At 35.7% G+C, this 17,251-nt stretch overlaps 2 protein-coding genes and 1 pseudogene across 2 annotated transcripts; all 3 read right to left on the bottom strand.

The window, feature by feature from the left end:
* Positions 1-253: 253 nt before the first annotated feature.
* Positions 254-1,285, bottom strand: LOC145039892 (uncharacterized). The gene is made up of 2 exons (XM_078987892.1): positions 703-1,285; positions 254-633 (listed from the first exon to the last, which is right to left on the bottom strand). The coding sequence occupies exons 1-2, from the start codon at positions 1,283-1,285 to the stop codon at positions 254-256; spliced, it is 963 nt and encodes a 320-aa protein (XP_078844018.1).
* A 5,992-nt stretch (positions 1,286-7,277) lies between these two features.
* On the bottom strand, positions 7,278-8,654 carry LOC145042374 (homoserine kinase pseudogene; annotated as a pseudogene).
* A 250-nt stretch (positions 8,655-8,904) lies between these two features.
* On the bottom strand, positions 8,905-13,309 carry LOC145042373 (glutamate receptor 3.2-like). The gene is made up of 6 exons (XM_078990771.1): positions 12,504-13,309; positions 10,628-11,961; positions 10,167-10,444; positions 10,030-10,061; positions 9,539-9,933; positions 8,905-9,453 (listed from the first exon to the last, which is right to left on the bottom strand). Exons 1-6 carry the CDS (start codon positions 12,817-12,819, stop codon positions 8,962-8,964), a joined length of 2,847 nt encoding a protein of 948 aa, XP_078846897.1. The 5' UTR covers positions 12,820-13,309; the 3' UTR covers positions 8,905-8,961.
* Between the last annotated feature and the right edge of the window lie 3,942 nt (positions 13,310-17,251).

A 17,251-nucleotide genomic window follows, 5' to 3' on the forward strand; every position in this document is an offset into this window, starting at 1 on the left:
GGTGGCTTTGGAACTATACCGTTTTGAATATGATGGTAGCGAGTTTACCCACTTAGATGCATGGAATGTTTTAAAGAATGTCCCTTATTTTTAATATGCATGTTGGTTATGGTAATGGATTTTCATTATTTAAGTAGCTTGTTGTCTGTAGGCATCAGTATTTAATAAAAGTCCATTTCTTTTAATATGTGTTGTTTCCTCAAAAGCCAATACATAATACGACATTAATTATATAAAGGTGCTACATGAATAACTACTGCATTGAGGGAGGTAACAGGACCACCGTTTCATTTGGTATTTCCCAATGCACATGCGATGGTATTCTATTCACCAACTCAGATCCATATGCAAGTCGATACACATAACTAGTGAACTTATAATCAACCAATCTGTTTATGGATTCAGATGTACGAGTTCTAAGACATGCTATAGCGTGGGCACATGGTATACCGCTTTTTTGCCATTTACCACAACTACATACAATTCGTTCAAGTTGTACGTTGGTGGTTGCAAAATTATCATCGACCTGATATTTATCCCCATACAAACGTCTAGCATTCCAATTGTAAGACTTGTTGACAGATTTTTGAACTTTCCCCTCAACGTAAGGGGTCAACCCACCAGATAACCTCCCTGAAAATTTTGATATTTTAATACAAATAATAACACATTAAAAAAAGTAAATAAAACAATCTCTCTTACCCGCCACGTCTGCCCGTTCAACATACTTGGATTGTATTGACGTGGTGATTAACTCAATCATCGTTGTTATAGGAAACTCACGCCTGGATAGAACTTGCAAAATTTCAGGGACGTCAATCGATTTAACATTGTAGCGTACTCTTGGGAAAAATGCTCGTGTCCATTTTGAAATCGGAATATCGTCTAGCCAGTAAATTGGACTATGCAAGGAAAATAAAGGTGATTTCCTACATTCAGTTTTCAACCTTTCCAAACACAAGTAAAATTCATCAACGTTGTATGCATTGCATGACTTCCAAAACAACAATTTAGCTTCCGTACTGTTACGTCCCACACAGTCACGTATCTTTCGAGCTATATCTTTAGGACAATATCCATGATAGGAATCCGGGTAGGCACTATAAACACCAAATTCTATTTTATCACACATGTTGCTTATGAAACCAACCTCTATGTCGTGACCTAAACAATCTTTTAACCTCATCATGAACCATCTCCATGATTCTTCACACTCTAAGGTTCCCAGACCAATTGCTAAGAGAAGTGGTTCATGATTTCCATCTACAGCCACTGCGAAGTACATGGTTGTCAGATAGCTCCCAATAAGGGGTAAATAACCCACATATATCAGGGGTATGAAACACTTAACGAAGGTACGAATCTACATAAAAACGAACACATATTAGTGATGAGTAAAAACAAATCGAGATACATTACCATGAAATATTATGTAAGTCAATAAAATTAGTATGTCATACCACGCAACCTAAAGCCACAAAACAGAATTGGAAGCGGTTGGTATCGGTTTTCTTGATTGCTGTGTAGGTATTAGGATTTGTTCGTTGAAGGTTATGTAAGAAAATTGGTAGTTGAGAAAAGCTTCTTCCGATGTTAGTACTCATTTTCACAACCGATGAAAGTGCTCTACAATCATCACACAAATGAGATTATAAAGAGAAAATATTGTATCTCTAATGGTTCACAATTCATAGTTTAACCTTTTAAATTCGTAGTCAAAGCAGTTCATTTCATAGTCAAATTTCACTGACCGACATGACAATACTACAGAAGGTAGTTGTCTGGATTTCGTAGTTCAACTTTTTGAATTCATAGTCAAACCAGTTCATTTCATAGTCAAATTTCACTGACCGACAAGACAATACTACAGAAGGTACTTGTCTGGATTTCGTAGTTCAACTTTTTGAATTCATAGTCAAACCAGTTCATTTCATAGTCAAATTTCACTGACCGACAAGACAAAACTACAGAAGGTACTTGTCTGGATTTCGTAATTCAACTTTTTGAATTCATAGTCAAACTAGTTCATTTCATAGTCAAAAAGATTTGTCTGTATAATGATTTCTTCTATAAAAGGGTGTCACTCAGTATGAAAACTATATCAGTGAAAGCAACTCCTATTTATAAGAAAAACAAGGCTAATGGCATACTGCAATTGCGGAGGAGAACGTATCGTTAGGATTTCGGGAACATCTAAAAACCCAGGAAGATTGTTTTACGCTTGCCCATATTTGGTATCATGTTGTTAACGTCATTCAAATTTAAACCTTCGTGTTTACATCACAAAAATTTATTTTCTTACTGTAAATATTTAATTTAACAGGGACCAAAATGCGGGTTTATCAATTGGGTTGATGAAGAGAAGGACCAATCTTCTATGGTAATAGCCAAAGTAGCTAACTCTAATAAGCTCTTTCAATCAGAAAATAAGAAGTTAAAGATAGCATTGGTTTGTAGTTGGGTGTTGTTCTTGGCAGTTCTTGTTTACAAGTTGTAAGCTTTTCAATATTGTTTTTATGGTTTTGAAGTTGTTAGGTCAATAAATTGTTGTATTTGTAACGTTAAAAAAAATGTTGTAGTCGTTCTTATGTTCTATGTAATGTTAAGTAATTAGTAGGTCATTAATTTGTTGTAATTGTCGTAACGTATATTTTTGCCGTCCGTTGAGTAAACTGTAAAAATAAAGTAATAATGAAATCCAACATTAATTTTTAAATACATTTATATAATCCAACTACATAGGACCAAGACAAGACCCCCATATAATTTTTGCCATCCGGAGACGGTACTCTAAAGCTGCGTTCTTTGGGTCAATAAGAACACGTATTGGTTGAGCTGAAACCAATTGCTCCATAAACATACAAAGAAAAACACCGCAATCTCCCAAATGACTACTTTGTTGGGGAACGTTTTCTTCATAAATGAATTGCATATTCAATGGAATCCTTGGGATGTTCCTCCGAGCCCAATACTTAATCTTGTCCAAATAATTTGCCACCCGACGTTCAAATTTGGAAAAAATTCCTTCAGATTGGAATTTTTCATAAGCACCTCTACCAAGACTGTCATAAATATGCACTTCCATTGACGCTAATCGTAGTTCCCCCAATAGCCAATGATTAGGGGATGAATGAATCGGCAATAAGACCTGTATGAGAATCAGAAAATAAAATTATGTTTATTTACATCACAATACAAAGACATCACAATACAAAGACATCACAATACAAAAACATAACAAAAAAACGATATTATTTTAAGTATAAACTATTAAGTTTACCGTATCAACATCCCACCAAGCAACCATGAAGTTGGGGTACGTAGCAATACCAGCCATAAACGCCCTCCAGTCCTGTCCTTCTTCCAAAGCATGAGAAACAAAAAAATTTGGAGGCATTATTGTATGTCGGTCGCTCTCAAACCGTCTCTCCATCAAAAGTCGGTACCAAATGGTTATATGCTGCACACATGATACTGTTGTTATTGACTAAAAAACAAATAACTTTTAAAAGAATAAATTAACAATTAATTTACCGCTGACTCCAACCAGCCGTCGTGTGTATGCCCAAACAATGAGCTCCAAAAATCTCTATCTAACACGAAATTAAACAAACGATGCTGGACATCATATGAATGCAATACATAATTTTGAATGACATCCTCACCGCCTGCTACGTAAGGTTGCAAGCGCAACATGGAGAAGTCATGAGCGACACAAAAAACTGGAGTAGGAACGGGGGTTGTTGATTTCATATCAACCTTCTTTTTTGTTCTTCTTTTTTGCTTTGTTGTCGTCTGCAACTAAAAACAATATTGAAATGTTTAAATCTATATCTTTAATATAGTTCACAAAAACATATAATCATTGGTTTATAAATAAAACGAATACCTCGGTGAAAGGAGTGCACAAATATTATGATGGTTTTCGACTCCTCGGTTTATCGGGTGTAACTTCTTTGTCATCATCATCGTCTTGAAAATAATCTACATTTCCCGTTATTATTAGTTCGTCTTCGTCCGGCACATCATCATCAAATTTGTTCCCCGCATTGTAATTCCTCTCCTCCCACTCCTACATTAAAACTAATACGTTATACTTAATAACGAAATACACATAATTTAATCAGCAATATTATCTAAATAAACAAAATATTTATATTAATGTAACTATAATAACCTCTTTAACTCCACTATAATCATTTACATCAAACACATCATCATCGAATTTGTTCCCCGCAAACTCATTCCTCTCCTCCAACACCTACATTAAAAATATAACTTTTTACTCAATAAAAAAAGACACTTTATTAAAAAGTAATTATTATAATCGTAAATGTAACATCTATAACAACCTTCTCGTCTTGAGCATCACCAAAAACATTTTCAGTTGTATGGTTTTTATTCATTACTTCATCCTGTACAACCTATATTTTCAAATATAAAATATGAACACAGATATTCATATATGTTAATAAAATTAAATAAATAGTGTAGCGTGTAACTAACCTGTTCATCATTAAAAACATCGCTCCAAAATTGCTCATTATTCACTTGTTCAACAAAAACCTCTGTAGGTTGTCGGTTCGTAAACACATGCTGCTCCAATGCATGTAGCCGTTTCAACACCTCGTCTAGCTTGTGTTTCCCACTGCTCCGACCTCTACCATGAGAGCGACCACTGGACGACATACTAGACGAAGATTCGTCTTGTCTCCTAAAATGGTCCCGTACTGGGGATGGAACTGCTTTCCCTTCACCATATACATACTCTTGAAATGACATATAATAAAAATATGTCATCTCATCATCACCCGGTAGCATGTTTTGTCTTGGTGGTACCCCCGCCTAAAATATTAAACATATTAAAAATGCATACAAAAGTATAATAATCAACTTTATTAATATTAAACGAATTAATTTTAAACCTCCATCTTTGACCAAATCTTGTGGCACCCGATCGTTAACTTCTTTACCCAAAAAACCTTCACACAAAATGTATATCAAACATACTCTAACTGCATCAACATCGTCAAGTGCTAGGAATGTTTGATTTAAAATTAATCTTTTCAGGTCGCCTATTTTCACCGAACTATTAGTATGGTCCGGAAATAGCCGTTCACGAAGTAAACATTTTTTTTTACTGCTTATTAATTTTTCTGACCCTTTTCTCCCAATGTTTTTTGGATACTCCGCAAATTTGAAGCCGGTAATCAAACAAAACTCTTCCGGCCCATACACCATTTTCGTATTGCCTACTCGAAAATATAAACGTTTTATTCCATCTGGATATAAAACAGGGTCCGGCCGGATCTGATGAAGGAACATTTTATGAAACAATAATGCGTCCCCTTGTAAACGAGGGACATCAATAAAATAACCGAAGACAGTATCTCGGAAAATAGCACGTCGGGCATCATCTAAAACTTCAAATACTTCCCATATGTTACCGCCACAGCCTTTTAAGTTCGCAAAGGCTTTCGTATTCATTAAACTAAAATCATGCTGCAGAAAAAACACAAAAACAAATTAGATAACTAAAAAATATTTTTTTTAAAAAATATTTGATTACAAACTGCAAATAAAATTTCTTAATTACTAATATATATATTTCCCATAAAAAAACAATAACATACACATATATAAACAATTTCCCAAGTTATACAACTAATATATTAATGATAGAAAACAATATTCCAAAGTTATACAACTAATATATAAACATTTTATACAAACAATTTCTAACAATATATATATATATATATATATATATATATATATATATATATATATATATATATATATATATATATATATATATATATATATATATATATATATATATAAAACACAAATTTTCAACTTATACAAATGTTTTACTTAAACTACAAACACAAACAATTTCTAACAATATATATAAAACAAATTTTCAACTAATACAAATGTTTTACTTATACGACAAACACAAACAATTTCTAACATTATATATACCACAAATTTTCAACTTATACAAACGTTATACCTATACGACAAATATATATACAAACAACTATTTTGCACTTTATATAAACAACTATACGATTAGAATATACAAGATTTCAGGTTATACAACAACTAAAAAAATATTAACCCTATCAAACACAACAAAATTAAACTTTTTTAACACATCCTTAATACAACAAATGATACAAAAAAAGAGATTGTTGACATTAAAAGAGTAAAAATCTAACCATATTTGCGGGATTGTTGACATAATCCTCCATTTTCTTCAAAAACTAGCAAAAAATCGGAGCTAACCCAAACTTAGAGAGAGTTTTTGTGTAGTGAAGGGTGAAAAATGAAGGAAAAAAAAAACGTTTTTATAATCAAATTAAGGGCATTTCGCAGATAAGAAGCCCATTTCGCAGATGGGGCTTCTCATCTGCGAAAGTACAAGTGCCTAAAGCACAACTGTGCTTTAGGCACTTGTACTTTCGCAAAAATTAAAAAAAAAAAGGCCATTTGCGAAAGTACAAGTGCCTAAAGCACAACTGTGCTTTAGGCACTTGTACTTTCGCAAAAATTAAAAAAAAAAAGGCCATTTGCGAAAGTACAAATGCTTAAAGCACAACTGTGCTTTAGGCACTTGTACTTTCGCAGATGAGAAGCCCATTTCGCAGATGGGACCTTCTCATCTGCGAAAGTACAAGTGCCTAAAGCACAACTGTGCTTTAGGCACTTGTACTTTCGCAAAAATTTAAAAAAAAAAAAAAAAAAAGGCCATCTGCGAAGGTACAAGTGCCTAAAGCACAACTGTGCTTTAGGCACTTGTACTTTCGCAGATGAGAAGCCCATTTCGCAGATGAGACCTTCTCATCTGCGAAATGGGTGGTTATTTTTGTAATTTCGATTTTTTTTGGCTATTTTTGTAATATCATTAGTGTAAATGGCTATTTTTGTAAATTTCTCTAAAATTTTGACATTGATCACTGCTTACCAATTTTTATACATATTATATATGTGCCTCCGAATCAAATATTGAAGCTTCGCCCTGAACTAATGGTCTTGTAATAGTCTATAATATTATTATTTTTTAAAAGATAAAAACATAACAAAATAGTCGTTAACTCTTTCTTTAAAAACATAAATAGATTTATATTTAAATAAAAATAATCTTTTATTATAGAAACTAAAATATTAACTTTTATCAATAATTAAAGAAAAAACGTTATATTTCCATGTAACTTCCCCCCGTGACTATGGTATTATGTCTTGTTACAATTGGCCCTTGAAGATTGATATTTGATAATCCATGAATCTGTGTCAATCAAATTAATGTTCTAAAAGCTAACCAAATTATTTTTTTACATGTAATCAATCTGAAACTTGATACTTTATCAAGTTTATGTTTATCCCACCATCCCATGAAAAAGCTTGAATCTTTATTCTTCTTCTTCAATGGCTGGAGGTATGACTAATAACCCTAGCACCAACTCTGTCAAGTTTCTTCACCATAGCCAAAGCTTTCAACTTTCCCTTCTCCACAAAAGCTTCCACCATCTTCTCCCCGATCTCCCTCCCTTTATCTTCATCATCCGTCACCGCCACCACCGTCGGCCCAGATCCACTAATCGTACACCCATATGCTCCTGCCTCCATTGCCGCCTTCTTCACATCTTCCATACCCGGAAGCAATGGCGCCCGCCGTGGCTCCACTATTCTATCCGACGATAATGCCTTCCCAAACCCCACCAAATCTCCCTGCAATACACCTGCCACCAACGCCGCCGCCTGACTACAATTCCATACATGATCCGACATTGTTATCTCCGTCGGGAGAACCGCCCTCATCTTCTTCGTTTGTGCTTGGAATTCAGGATTCACCAACACAAAAAACAAATTCTTTTCCGGTGGAAACTTCAAGGAGATCAACTCTAATGGATCATAGCTTCTGATCAACACAAACCCACCCATGATTGCCGGAGCAATGTTATCGGCGTGATAACCGGATAACTTCGCTTCAGCTTCGAGCCCCGCGAGTATCAAATCGGATTCCTGTAACTTCCCTCCGAAAATCTCATTAACCGCAACGGCGGCAGCGGCAGCGCTAGCGGCGCTGGAGCCTAGGCCGCCTCGAAGGGGGAGACATGTATTGATGGATAAAGAGAGACCCACGGATCGGATTTTTAGCATCTTCATGACGGAGATTGCAGCAATTCCGGCGCAATTCCATAGAGGGTTTCTGCTGAGCCTCTTGGAAGACTTGTCAACGCCGTTGATTTCTGCAATTGATAATCTGCCGGGTCGGACTAGGGGGTCGACTGTGAGGGTGACGTAATCTCCGATGCCGTCGATTGCGCAGCCGAGGAAGTCGAAACCAGGCCCGAGGTTGGCTACGGTGGCCGGGGCGAATGACTTAACGGAGGTGAAAACTGGATGAGGTTCGGGTTCCAGTTTGGAAGCGACAGAGATATTGCACCGGACAGACGATGAAAGATAAAGTTTAGGGGGTTTGAATAAATCCGTACTAGAGATAGAAGAAGAAGTGGAGGCGAATGGAGGTTGATAATGGCGAATTGCCATTTTCACTTGCAGAGATAGAGTGGGTGGCCGGTGAAGCAGAAGAGGGTTTTGAGGGTTTAGAACAGGCAAAACTCAACTTTGAATAAAAAGCACAACCAACCCTTAACTTTAAGAAATTTCATGTTTAACCCCAAATACTATTTTATGGCATTGGCCTTGTATACAATTTTAAATCTATAAATTCTTAAGAGTATGTTACTATAAGTTACTTACTACATTGGTCTTTTACAACAAATGAACTAGAATGAGCAATTCGTTTTCGATCTCTCATTTGTACAAAAGACGTATATACCCTCATCCTATCATAAGCACAATCTCCATAAAGCTTGAAAAGTCTCATCCATATGCCTGTTTTAAAATTAAACCATACTAAATATCTTATACAACACACGATTCGAGCAATCAACTATTAACATTTTGCTCATCATCAACCTCCGCTTGAATTCGGTTTGACCGATTCCTCGAGTCAACTTCCGCACCATTAACAGTTAACCTCTCCCTCTTCCTCTTCAACTTACTCTTAGATACCTCTTCTTTCTCATCAGCAAACGATAAAAACCTCTGCAACCGCACCGACCGTGACCCCGACCCCGACCCCGTCTTCTGAGACTCCTCGGGGGTGTCGGAATCGGAATGATGTTTTCCGAACTCCCAAAGCATCATTCCGAAGTACAACAAGAGAGCGATGGAACAAGCGATTCCGAAGATGAGGAAGAGTCCCCAAAAGCTTTCGAGCTGAAGCTGGTCGGAGTCGGAATCAGAATTGGAATCTTGAGAAGCGCACGATTCCCGTTTGAGCCAACGGTCGTGAATCTTTTGAAGCTCTCCGTTCTCGGATAATGTTAGGATAGCGGTTGACATGTCGATCGCCAATGGCGATTCCTTCGGGAACGCCTGAGGGAAGAATCACAAGAATCACATGATTTTGACTTTTTGAGTCAAACATAATATTTTTCAAAATTTTCAAATTGATACTTACAAATCCCCAACCACTTTTAGTGAATTCTTGGCCAACAATCTGAAACTGACAGCGATATGAAAGGAAAAGATCGATATAAGGTCTTTCATCAACAATGGCTGCCACAATTCCTGTGCTAAGTTTTGTTGCATATTCTTCTGGGGATCCAAGAGCCACAAGTCTTGATTGTGGGATGTTGAGTTCTTCCTTCAAGTAATTCTCTGCAAATGATCCCACTTGAAACCCGATACGTTCATTGGTTGTGATCAATGAATCAATTCCTCTTATTGGAGATGAAAGTTGTTGAACAGTTAAGATCGATGTCAAACTGGCTGTGTAACTTGAATTGATAATTAGAACCACAAAAAGCCAGATGAACAGAACCATCCGACCAAGGGTGCTCACTGTGTTTTCTCCTGAAATAGCAATGTACTTTCATTCATTTCTTTAAACTAATATAATTTTGATTTTTTACTAATAAATAATCAAATGTTTGGAGTTTTGATGCTTACTGTGTGAGAAAAACATGGTTGACAAGGTAAACCTGCAAAACAACAAGAAGCAAGTCTTACAAGTTACAAAAACAATGAGGAACAAATAACACAATTGGTTGATTCATATATTAAGTATTGGTATCTAAACTGCTTACCACAAGATGGTGACCAACTGTCGCTTAGGTGGGCCCCTAAATTCATCATTAAGCCTGTGTTCCAGTATCCACACAACAGCCCCAACAACGATGAAAAAAAATCCGGTCACCGCCCACATCAGCGGTGTGAAAGGCCGCATGAAAGCCCAAGCACTCGAGTTTAGTTTCTTTACGGGGACCACCACCACTAACCCCGACTCTATATACGGTTGTGTGAAGTCCACTGTCTTTGTCCGGTTTGTCACAATTGCAATATCACCAACAGCAGCATCAAACACCTGAAATATTTTCAACAATAAGGATGAGGAAGGTATTTACGTCTTTTACACAAACAAGAGATCCAGACCGACTATAATAGTCTAATGTCCCAACAAAAAATTGCAATTTTTGTCCCATTGACATCAGTAGTCTTAGTCTCAGTCCCAGTATAGTACAACCAGGTTATGATTGTAACAACTTACATTATACGCAACATTATGCACAAGATCGTTGTAGCTCGGGTTCTTATAGCCATCTCCAAACTTAACAAACTCATAAGGAACCGGATATGGAATCAACTTTATCGCCGCGATGAAAACATCGATGCTAAATCCATGAATATCATGGGAACCGTTGACTTGTGTGACAAATTTTTTAAAACTAACTCTTAATGGAACTCCAATCCGTAAGGGCTTTCCGTTATTTGAAAACTCCCATCCCCGAGGCTTATCTTTCGTGTTCCCGGGCCATATTATGGTTCCTAACCGTTGGTTTAAAGAAGAATGGTTCGATGGTTTTGCATAAAGCGGCTCGGGAACCCCAATCGATAGCCCTGAGTGGTTCGACCAATACCCGACAACCCGACGCTGGTTCCCAACCATGTTGATTACATCAAACGAAGGGTTCACCAATGATTGATCCCGGTTGAACCAAAACGGGCCGGTTAGGCCCGTCATATTTGTTTCCAATAACTTGGCCCGAACACGTTTCCCGCCATCAAAAAAACTAAGTGCTCCAAAATTTAAACCTTTCACCGCTTTCAACCTCGAATCATTCGAAAAAGAAATGTTTCCACCTTCGTTTAAAAACTTGTCAACCGCGTACGCAATCATCCAAACCGTATCATAAGCGTATAAACCATACGGGTTCAACCCGATCGACCCGTTACTCAAACCCTTCCACCGCGTTACAAACTCTCGTTTCTTCTCCGTATCCGGTGTGTGGGGCCGGACCGTGAGAACACCGTGTAAAAACAACGTCTCATTTCCGGAAATGCCTGTGGAATCCAAAACCGTAGACAACCAAGTCGTCGCAATCCAGACGTACCCTTTTTTCATCATCCCGAGCTTCTTGGCGGTTTCGAAAACCGAAAGACCGGTTTTTGAATACGTATTTACGATAATAACCCTAGATTCTAATGCCCGTACTTTAAGCAGTTTGTTGGTTAGATTTTGTGGAGATAATGAGGTGTCGGGTGTTAATGCTGCTTTATAGGAGATCTTACACCGCCTTTCGGAAAGTAGATCGCCTAATGTGGATATGCTATTACGGAATTGGTCGTCATCGGTGAATATTGCGGTTACTTCTCGATAACCAAAGTAGGTTACCATTTCGGCGATTGCAGTCATTTGGTAAAGGTCGTTAGGGGAGGTTTGGATGAAATACGGATATTGAAGAGGTGAAAGTGAAGGGTCTAATGCTGTGAATGATAAAAATGGAACGTGGAGTTCGTTTGCAAGATGTGAAAGTACGTGGGCCATTACTGAACTTTGTGGACCGATAACGGCTACGGTATCAATCTCCATGTATCTCAAAGCTGAAAATCATAGTTATTAAAGAATGAAGTTGTTAATGGAGAGTGAAGAGTCTCTCATTAATAAGATCCAATTTCTCATCGTATTCTTTTTTCTTATTAAAACATTGTCCTTTAAGTTTTTTTTTCTTAGGATATTGTATTTTGAAAAATCTACCCGGTTATATAAGTGAAAATTGCTTTGTAATTGGATTATATTGCCATAATTTGGTAGATTTTTTAAAAAATAAAATGATTCTTAGGATGCTATTATAAAAAAATGAACAAAATACATCGTTATTTCTTGCATTTAATCATACTATATACTATCGAATATGCTGACTAAACATTAGACACTAACAGCAATTATTGCTACCACCTAAAATCACTATAATCAAACAATCACTTTCAAAATTGACATCCGAACAACCCCTAAAATTTCAATATACGAATCATGAATCGTAATCTCCATCCCGATTTCTTTTCTTTTGTTGTGCGAATTTTGTTTCTAATTTCTAATTTCAAAATTATTATATTTTGAAGTTGAAAAAAAAAAATAACATTACCACCGACAATGCTAAGGAAACCACTGAAGTTTGCATCGTGAAATGAGAGACTCAATCTTCTGCCTGGTAAAATGGAGGGATCAGAATTGACATCGTCTACAGCAGTCTTCATGGCAATCGTTGAAACCTTCCCATTGATGGTTTTAAAGTTTAAAATTGCTCCAATGTTCACAGTATCGGTTTCAGAAATCACAAATAAGAAGCTTCCAAGAACCAAAATCAACACCACCCAACTCCTCATGTAGACTAACATAAGGGCTGTTTGGGAAAGCAAGATAATCATAGTGGGTGTAAAAAAGAAGAGATTTTTACGCATATTGTAACGAAAAGGCGACAAGAGCCCTAAAACGCACAAACCCTTCAAAGAAAGTTAACATCTTTTACCGAAAAGCACACATACCCGTGTCCGTGTGTATGCATAATAAGTGGACGCAAAGATTTTGCATATGACATTTGAAAAAAGGAAGTGAGGTTGCTTTCGATGAAGAAGAGATTGTGAGTCTGTGAGTGGAAGACTGAAATGTTGAGGGTGTCGGGGTTAATGGAGGGGGTGAAAGGGAAAAAGGGTGTGGGGTTCTTGTGTACATTTTCAAGAAATCTTGAAGATGTATTTGAAAAAGAGAAAGATTTGGATGAGTCGTTGTTGGTTAGATTCGCACAATTTTAGTGGAGTGAAGGAGGGAGGACTCTCTGTTGCCTTCCTTTCTGGTTTCCTTCTTCAGCAGTTTCCTTCTTTGACAGGTTCATACTTTCCTTTTATATAACCTCTCTATACAATAATGCAAGGAGAATGTTGTTTCCCCTTTAATGAAGTTTTATAATCAACTTGAAACTTCCATCTCAAAAAATGCCCAATAAAGAGATCGACTCATATGGCCCAACTTTGGCTTTTTCTTTATCCTTTCTCATGAAATATTAGTCATTTTTTTTTATCCTTTCTCATGAAATATTAGTTATTTTTGGGTATTAAATTAATTGCCTAACATATTCATAACGATTTAATACACGCAACCTGTTCGTTAAAGTTATCCCAAATACACGAGGAGGGGCACTATAATAGGAAGGCTGGATTCCCATTAATTTGATTATTAATGTTTTAGTGGTACATCACCATTTACATAAAGAGAGGTATATAATATTTAAATAATATTTAAGAATATGTGTATTTGTTGATGAAAATCATTAAAATTACATGTATTTGTCGGATAAATTTACATATTTGAAATAAATTATGCGTCGTTATTATTATTCTACGCCATCTTTAGATTTGAACTTTTATGTTTTTCATGTGTGTGTTTTTTTTTGTGTCTGAATGTATTGGTGTGTATGTGTACAAGGCCGGTCCTAGACTACTTGAGGTCCAGGGCAAAAAAAAAAAAAAAATAAGACCCTTCAAATTATATAATTTTGTAGTCAAGTAACTAGAGTTCATATGCAAAAAAGTGGCATGTACTAATTCACTAAAATGTACAATTATTTGAAGTTGCTAAGGTTTAAAAAAGAAACTTCGTCGATGAATGCATGTTTCGAGGCTTTCAAGTTTCAATGAATATATCTTTCTCTTGGTGAATAATATAATTATGGCTGGTCCAAAAAAATTTATTCCCCACACAAAAAAAATAAAAAAATAAAAAGAACTTAACAAAGCCTTTATATTTGAATGATAAATGAAGCCAAATATAAATTAGCAATTTGAAAATATACATAATGGAGGCAAGTTGAATATAAAAAGATTGACAATTTCAGATGACAGTAAAAAAAAAGTTCAATCTGTTTCACATCAAAGTATTGAAGTTTATATCAAAATTATTACTAAAGTAATACCTAATTGAATATGAATGCACATGTTTGATTTCTAAAAATAAAATTAACAAATAGCATAGAAATTTAAAAACTAAAAAAAGTTTACATATAGTATTTGCCTCGAATTATAAATAGCAAAATGACTTTCACAAAATTCAAATTGATAGCAAATTATCTCCTTTATTTTTATTTTTCTATATAATATTCCTATCAGCTATAAATCCTTTTAGAAACATCTAAATTTTAACACTCTTCTTACTGGAACACACATAAGTAATAACATACTAAAAAAACTATCTTAGCAAAGCTACTGTACTTACACTTATAATCGTATGCAAAAATCAAAACTTAGATACCTTAATCTATTTATTTGGATATTGACTAGGGCCGGATGAAAATCAAACTTTTAGAAATCAAACATTCAAGAGGCTGCTGCTAGTGTTGTGGTGATAATCCTTCAAAATAAATCGTTTTGCGAAATAGTTCTGCATTTCAACCTTAGGCGGTTCATTACTTCTTGATAACCGAAGAATCGTTTGAGCCGTTTTGAGAAGCACAAAAAAATATCTGCCTTTAATAATTAATAAGTAAAATAATTCAAAACAAGTTTCTTGATAATTGAGCAATTGTTTGCGTCGTTTTGGAGGCACACCAAGAGTTTGGGAGGGCACACCAAAAAAAGATCCATAACCTTTAATAAAGGCTGAAGTAAAATATTAAAAAAAATCAAAAGATGTGAATAGCAAGTTTCGAACACAAGCGTACTCACCAATATTAACCCCTACGCTTCAAGTCTTCAACCATCTCAACTATTGCTTTTTGTTATCTGCCGCATATTATATTTTTTTATCATCTAAATCCGTATATATACACTAATAGTAACTTGTAGGGGCCCTGAGAGTTGGCGAGGCCCGGGACGGTCGCCCAGCTTGCCCATACTCTAGGGCCGACCCTGTATGTGTAATGTGCAATGTAGTATGTTGTATGTACCCACGCAAATGAATGTAGGATTACATGATAAATGAAGAGAAATCAAATATCTTCATTTTTTTTCTTATTCATTAGATCAAGTCAAGTGTTAAAACGAAAATATTAGATAAAAATATAGAATTAGTGCTATCAACAGATCATAATCTTATATAAGTAGGGATAAAAATAGAAGGGTATTTAATTTTTCATAAATGAATCATGACAGTATGATGCTATTTTCTATTTTATATTTTAAGTGTTCTTAAAATTATATCAACTTTTGTAAATGAATCTTTATTAAAACGATCTCAATGCTTGCCATACACATGAAGTACAACCCGTTCGATAAATCTCTATATCATCAATCGGATCGTGATGAAATTCTAAAAGAAAGATGATAGAATCAAATCGGATTTATAAAATCAAATATAAATATGGAGAAGTGGAATGTTACAAGGCACATTAATTAGTGGCAAAAGTATATTCTAAAACTAAATACATAAATTTTCATGAAACCTTTGCCTATATAGTGAAGTTGGTCACGACTCAATGTGTTTTTGGCAGTTGTCTCCAAAAAGCAACATTAGGTGCCCTAACTACATGAAAAGAACAAATTCTTACATGACAACCTCGATAAGGAGATGTACATGAAAGTGCCCTAAGGTTTCACTAAAGCAAATGAAAATCGTGTCTTCAAACTACAAAATTCCATCTATAGATTATGACAGACATCGCGAAATTAGTATAAGCATTTACCAAAGCATTTATTAAAATTGATTTTCATCAGTCTAAAGCAGGTCACACGGTTTTTATTTTTTGAGAGAATTCGATTTACATCATCTCCGTTATATACATAGATATTGTGTTACTAAAAGAATATTGTAGATGCCAAAGTTCATTTATATGCGCATTTTAACATCAAATGTTTGGGTCCTCTTAAATATCTTTGGGAATTGTAGTTGCTTGGTGTAGTGAAGGTCATGTAATTAGCCAGCAAAAATATATGTTTGACATATTGGAAGAATGTGGAGTATAGGTAACTGATCTCGATGATTTTCCCATTGAATATAAGTTATGATTATAAAAGGATGATGAAATTCATGAAGTTGAATGCTTCTCAACATCGGCAAGTAGTGGGACCATTACTCTATCTCATCTTCACTTGGCTTACTCGGTTTACCAATTCAGTCAGCTTTTATGCAATACGCGATGTACTCATATGTCCATTATTTTCCTATTCTATGATACTTAAAAACATAGGGTGTTTGGGGTGATGCTACTCGACTGGAGAAGGAGGTGGAGGGGACCAGATCGGAGGCAACATCTTCCTTTTTTCTGGTTCATTTTTCCGGCGACCAAGCCTTTTGGCAGGGCTGTAGAGATCGAGGGGGACAACAACATCTATAGGGAGTGTTTGTGGATCTGGATTGCGACAGAAAGAGGAAGGAAGGGGCAGTTCTGGTGGCTAGCACTAGTGGCTGGCAGACTCTTCCTTGGCCAGTGGTGAATAAAAACGGGAAGGGGAGAGAGGTGAGGGTAGAGAGAGGAGTGATATAACGAGAGAGAGAGAGAGAGAGAGAGAGAGAAAAGGTCCCATTTTTTATTTCAATTTAACAACATATTAAAATAAATATTAAAAAAAAACAAAGGGCATTTTCGTCTCTTCACATATAATTAACATAATCTTTTAACAAAGTTAGTCATAAGGACCTTTTGTGTGCAAAGTTTACTCCGTAAGGACCATCTCAGGAAAAAAAAAGTTTCGTAGGGACCATATCAAGGAAAAACTATAAAGTTAAAAGACCATTCGTGTAATTTGTTCTTTTTTTTAAACTCCAGTGGATACCGCGGTGAAGTTGTCTTCGGTATTTGAAAAAAGAAAACGTGTTAATGAAAAAGAGTTGTAGGGTCCTACTTTGGACACATCAACCTACATTATCATCATACACCATTAGCCTTACTTTTTAGACACGCTA

Source organism: Lactuca saligna, chromosome 4, assembly GCF_052625555.1.
Source record: "Lactuca saligna cultivar CGN05327 chromosome 4, ASM5262555v1, whole genome shotgun sequence".
NCBI lineage: Eukaryota > Viridiplantae > Streptophyta > Magnoliopsida > Asterales > Asteraceae > Lactuca > Lactuca saligna.

What these genes read in the sequence shown, in the direction of transcription:
- LOC145039892 (XM_078987892.1), bottom strand. Translation starts at nt 1,285, where the DNA reads ATGTACTTCGCAGTGGCTGTAGATGGAAATCATGAACCACTTCTCTTA. An exon ending in TGAACGGGCAGACGTGGCGG is followed by an intron (nt 634 to 702) that starts GTAAGAGAGATT and finishes CAAAATTTTCAG; the next exon opens with GGAGGTTATCTGGTGGGTTG.
- LOC145042373 (XM_078990771.1), bottom strand. Translation starts at nt 12,819, where the DNA reads ATGCGTAAAAATCTCTTCTTTTTTACACCCACTATGATTATCTTGCTT. An exon ending in TTTCCTTAGCATTGTCGGTG is followed by an intron (nt 11,962 to 12,503) that starts GTAATGTTATTT and finishes TATGATTTTCAG; the next exon opens with CTTTGAGATACATGGAGATT. An exon ending in CAGTTGGTCACCATCTTGTG is followed by an intron (nt 10,062 to 10,166) that starts GTAAGCAGTTTA and finishes GTTGTTTTGCAG; the next exon opens with GTTTACCTTGTCAACCATGT.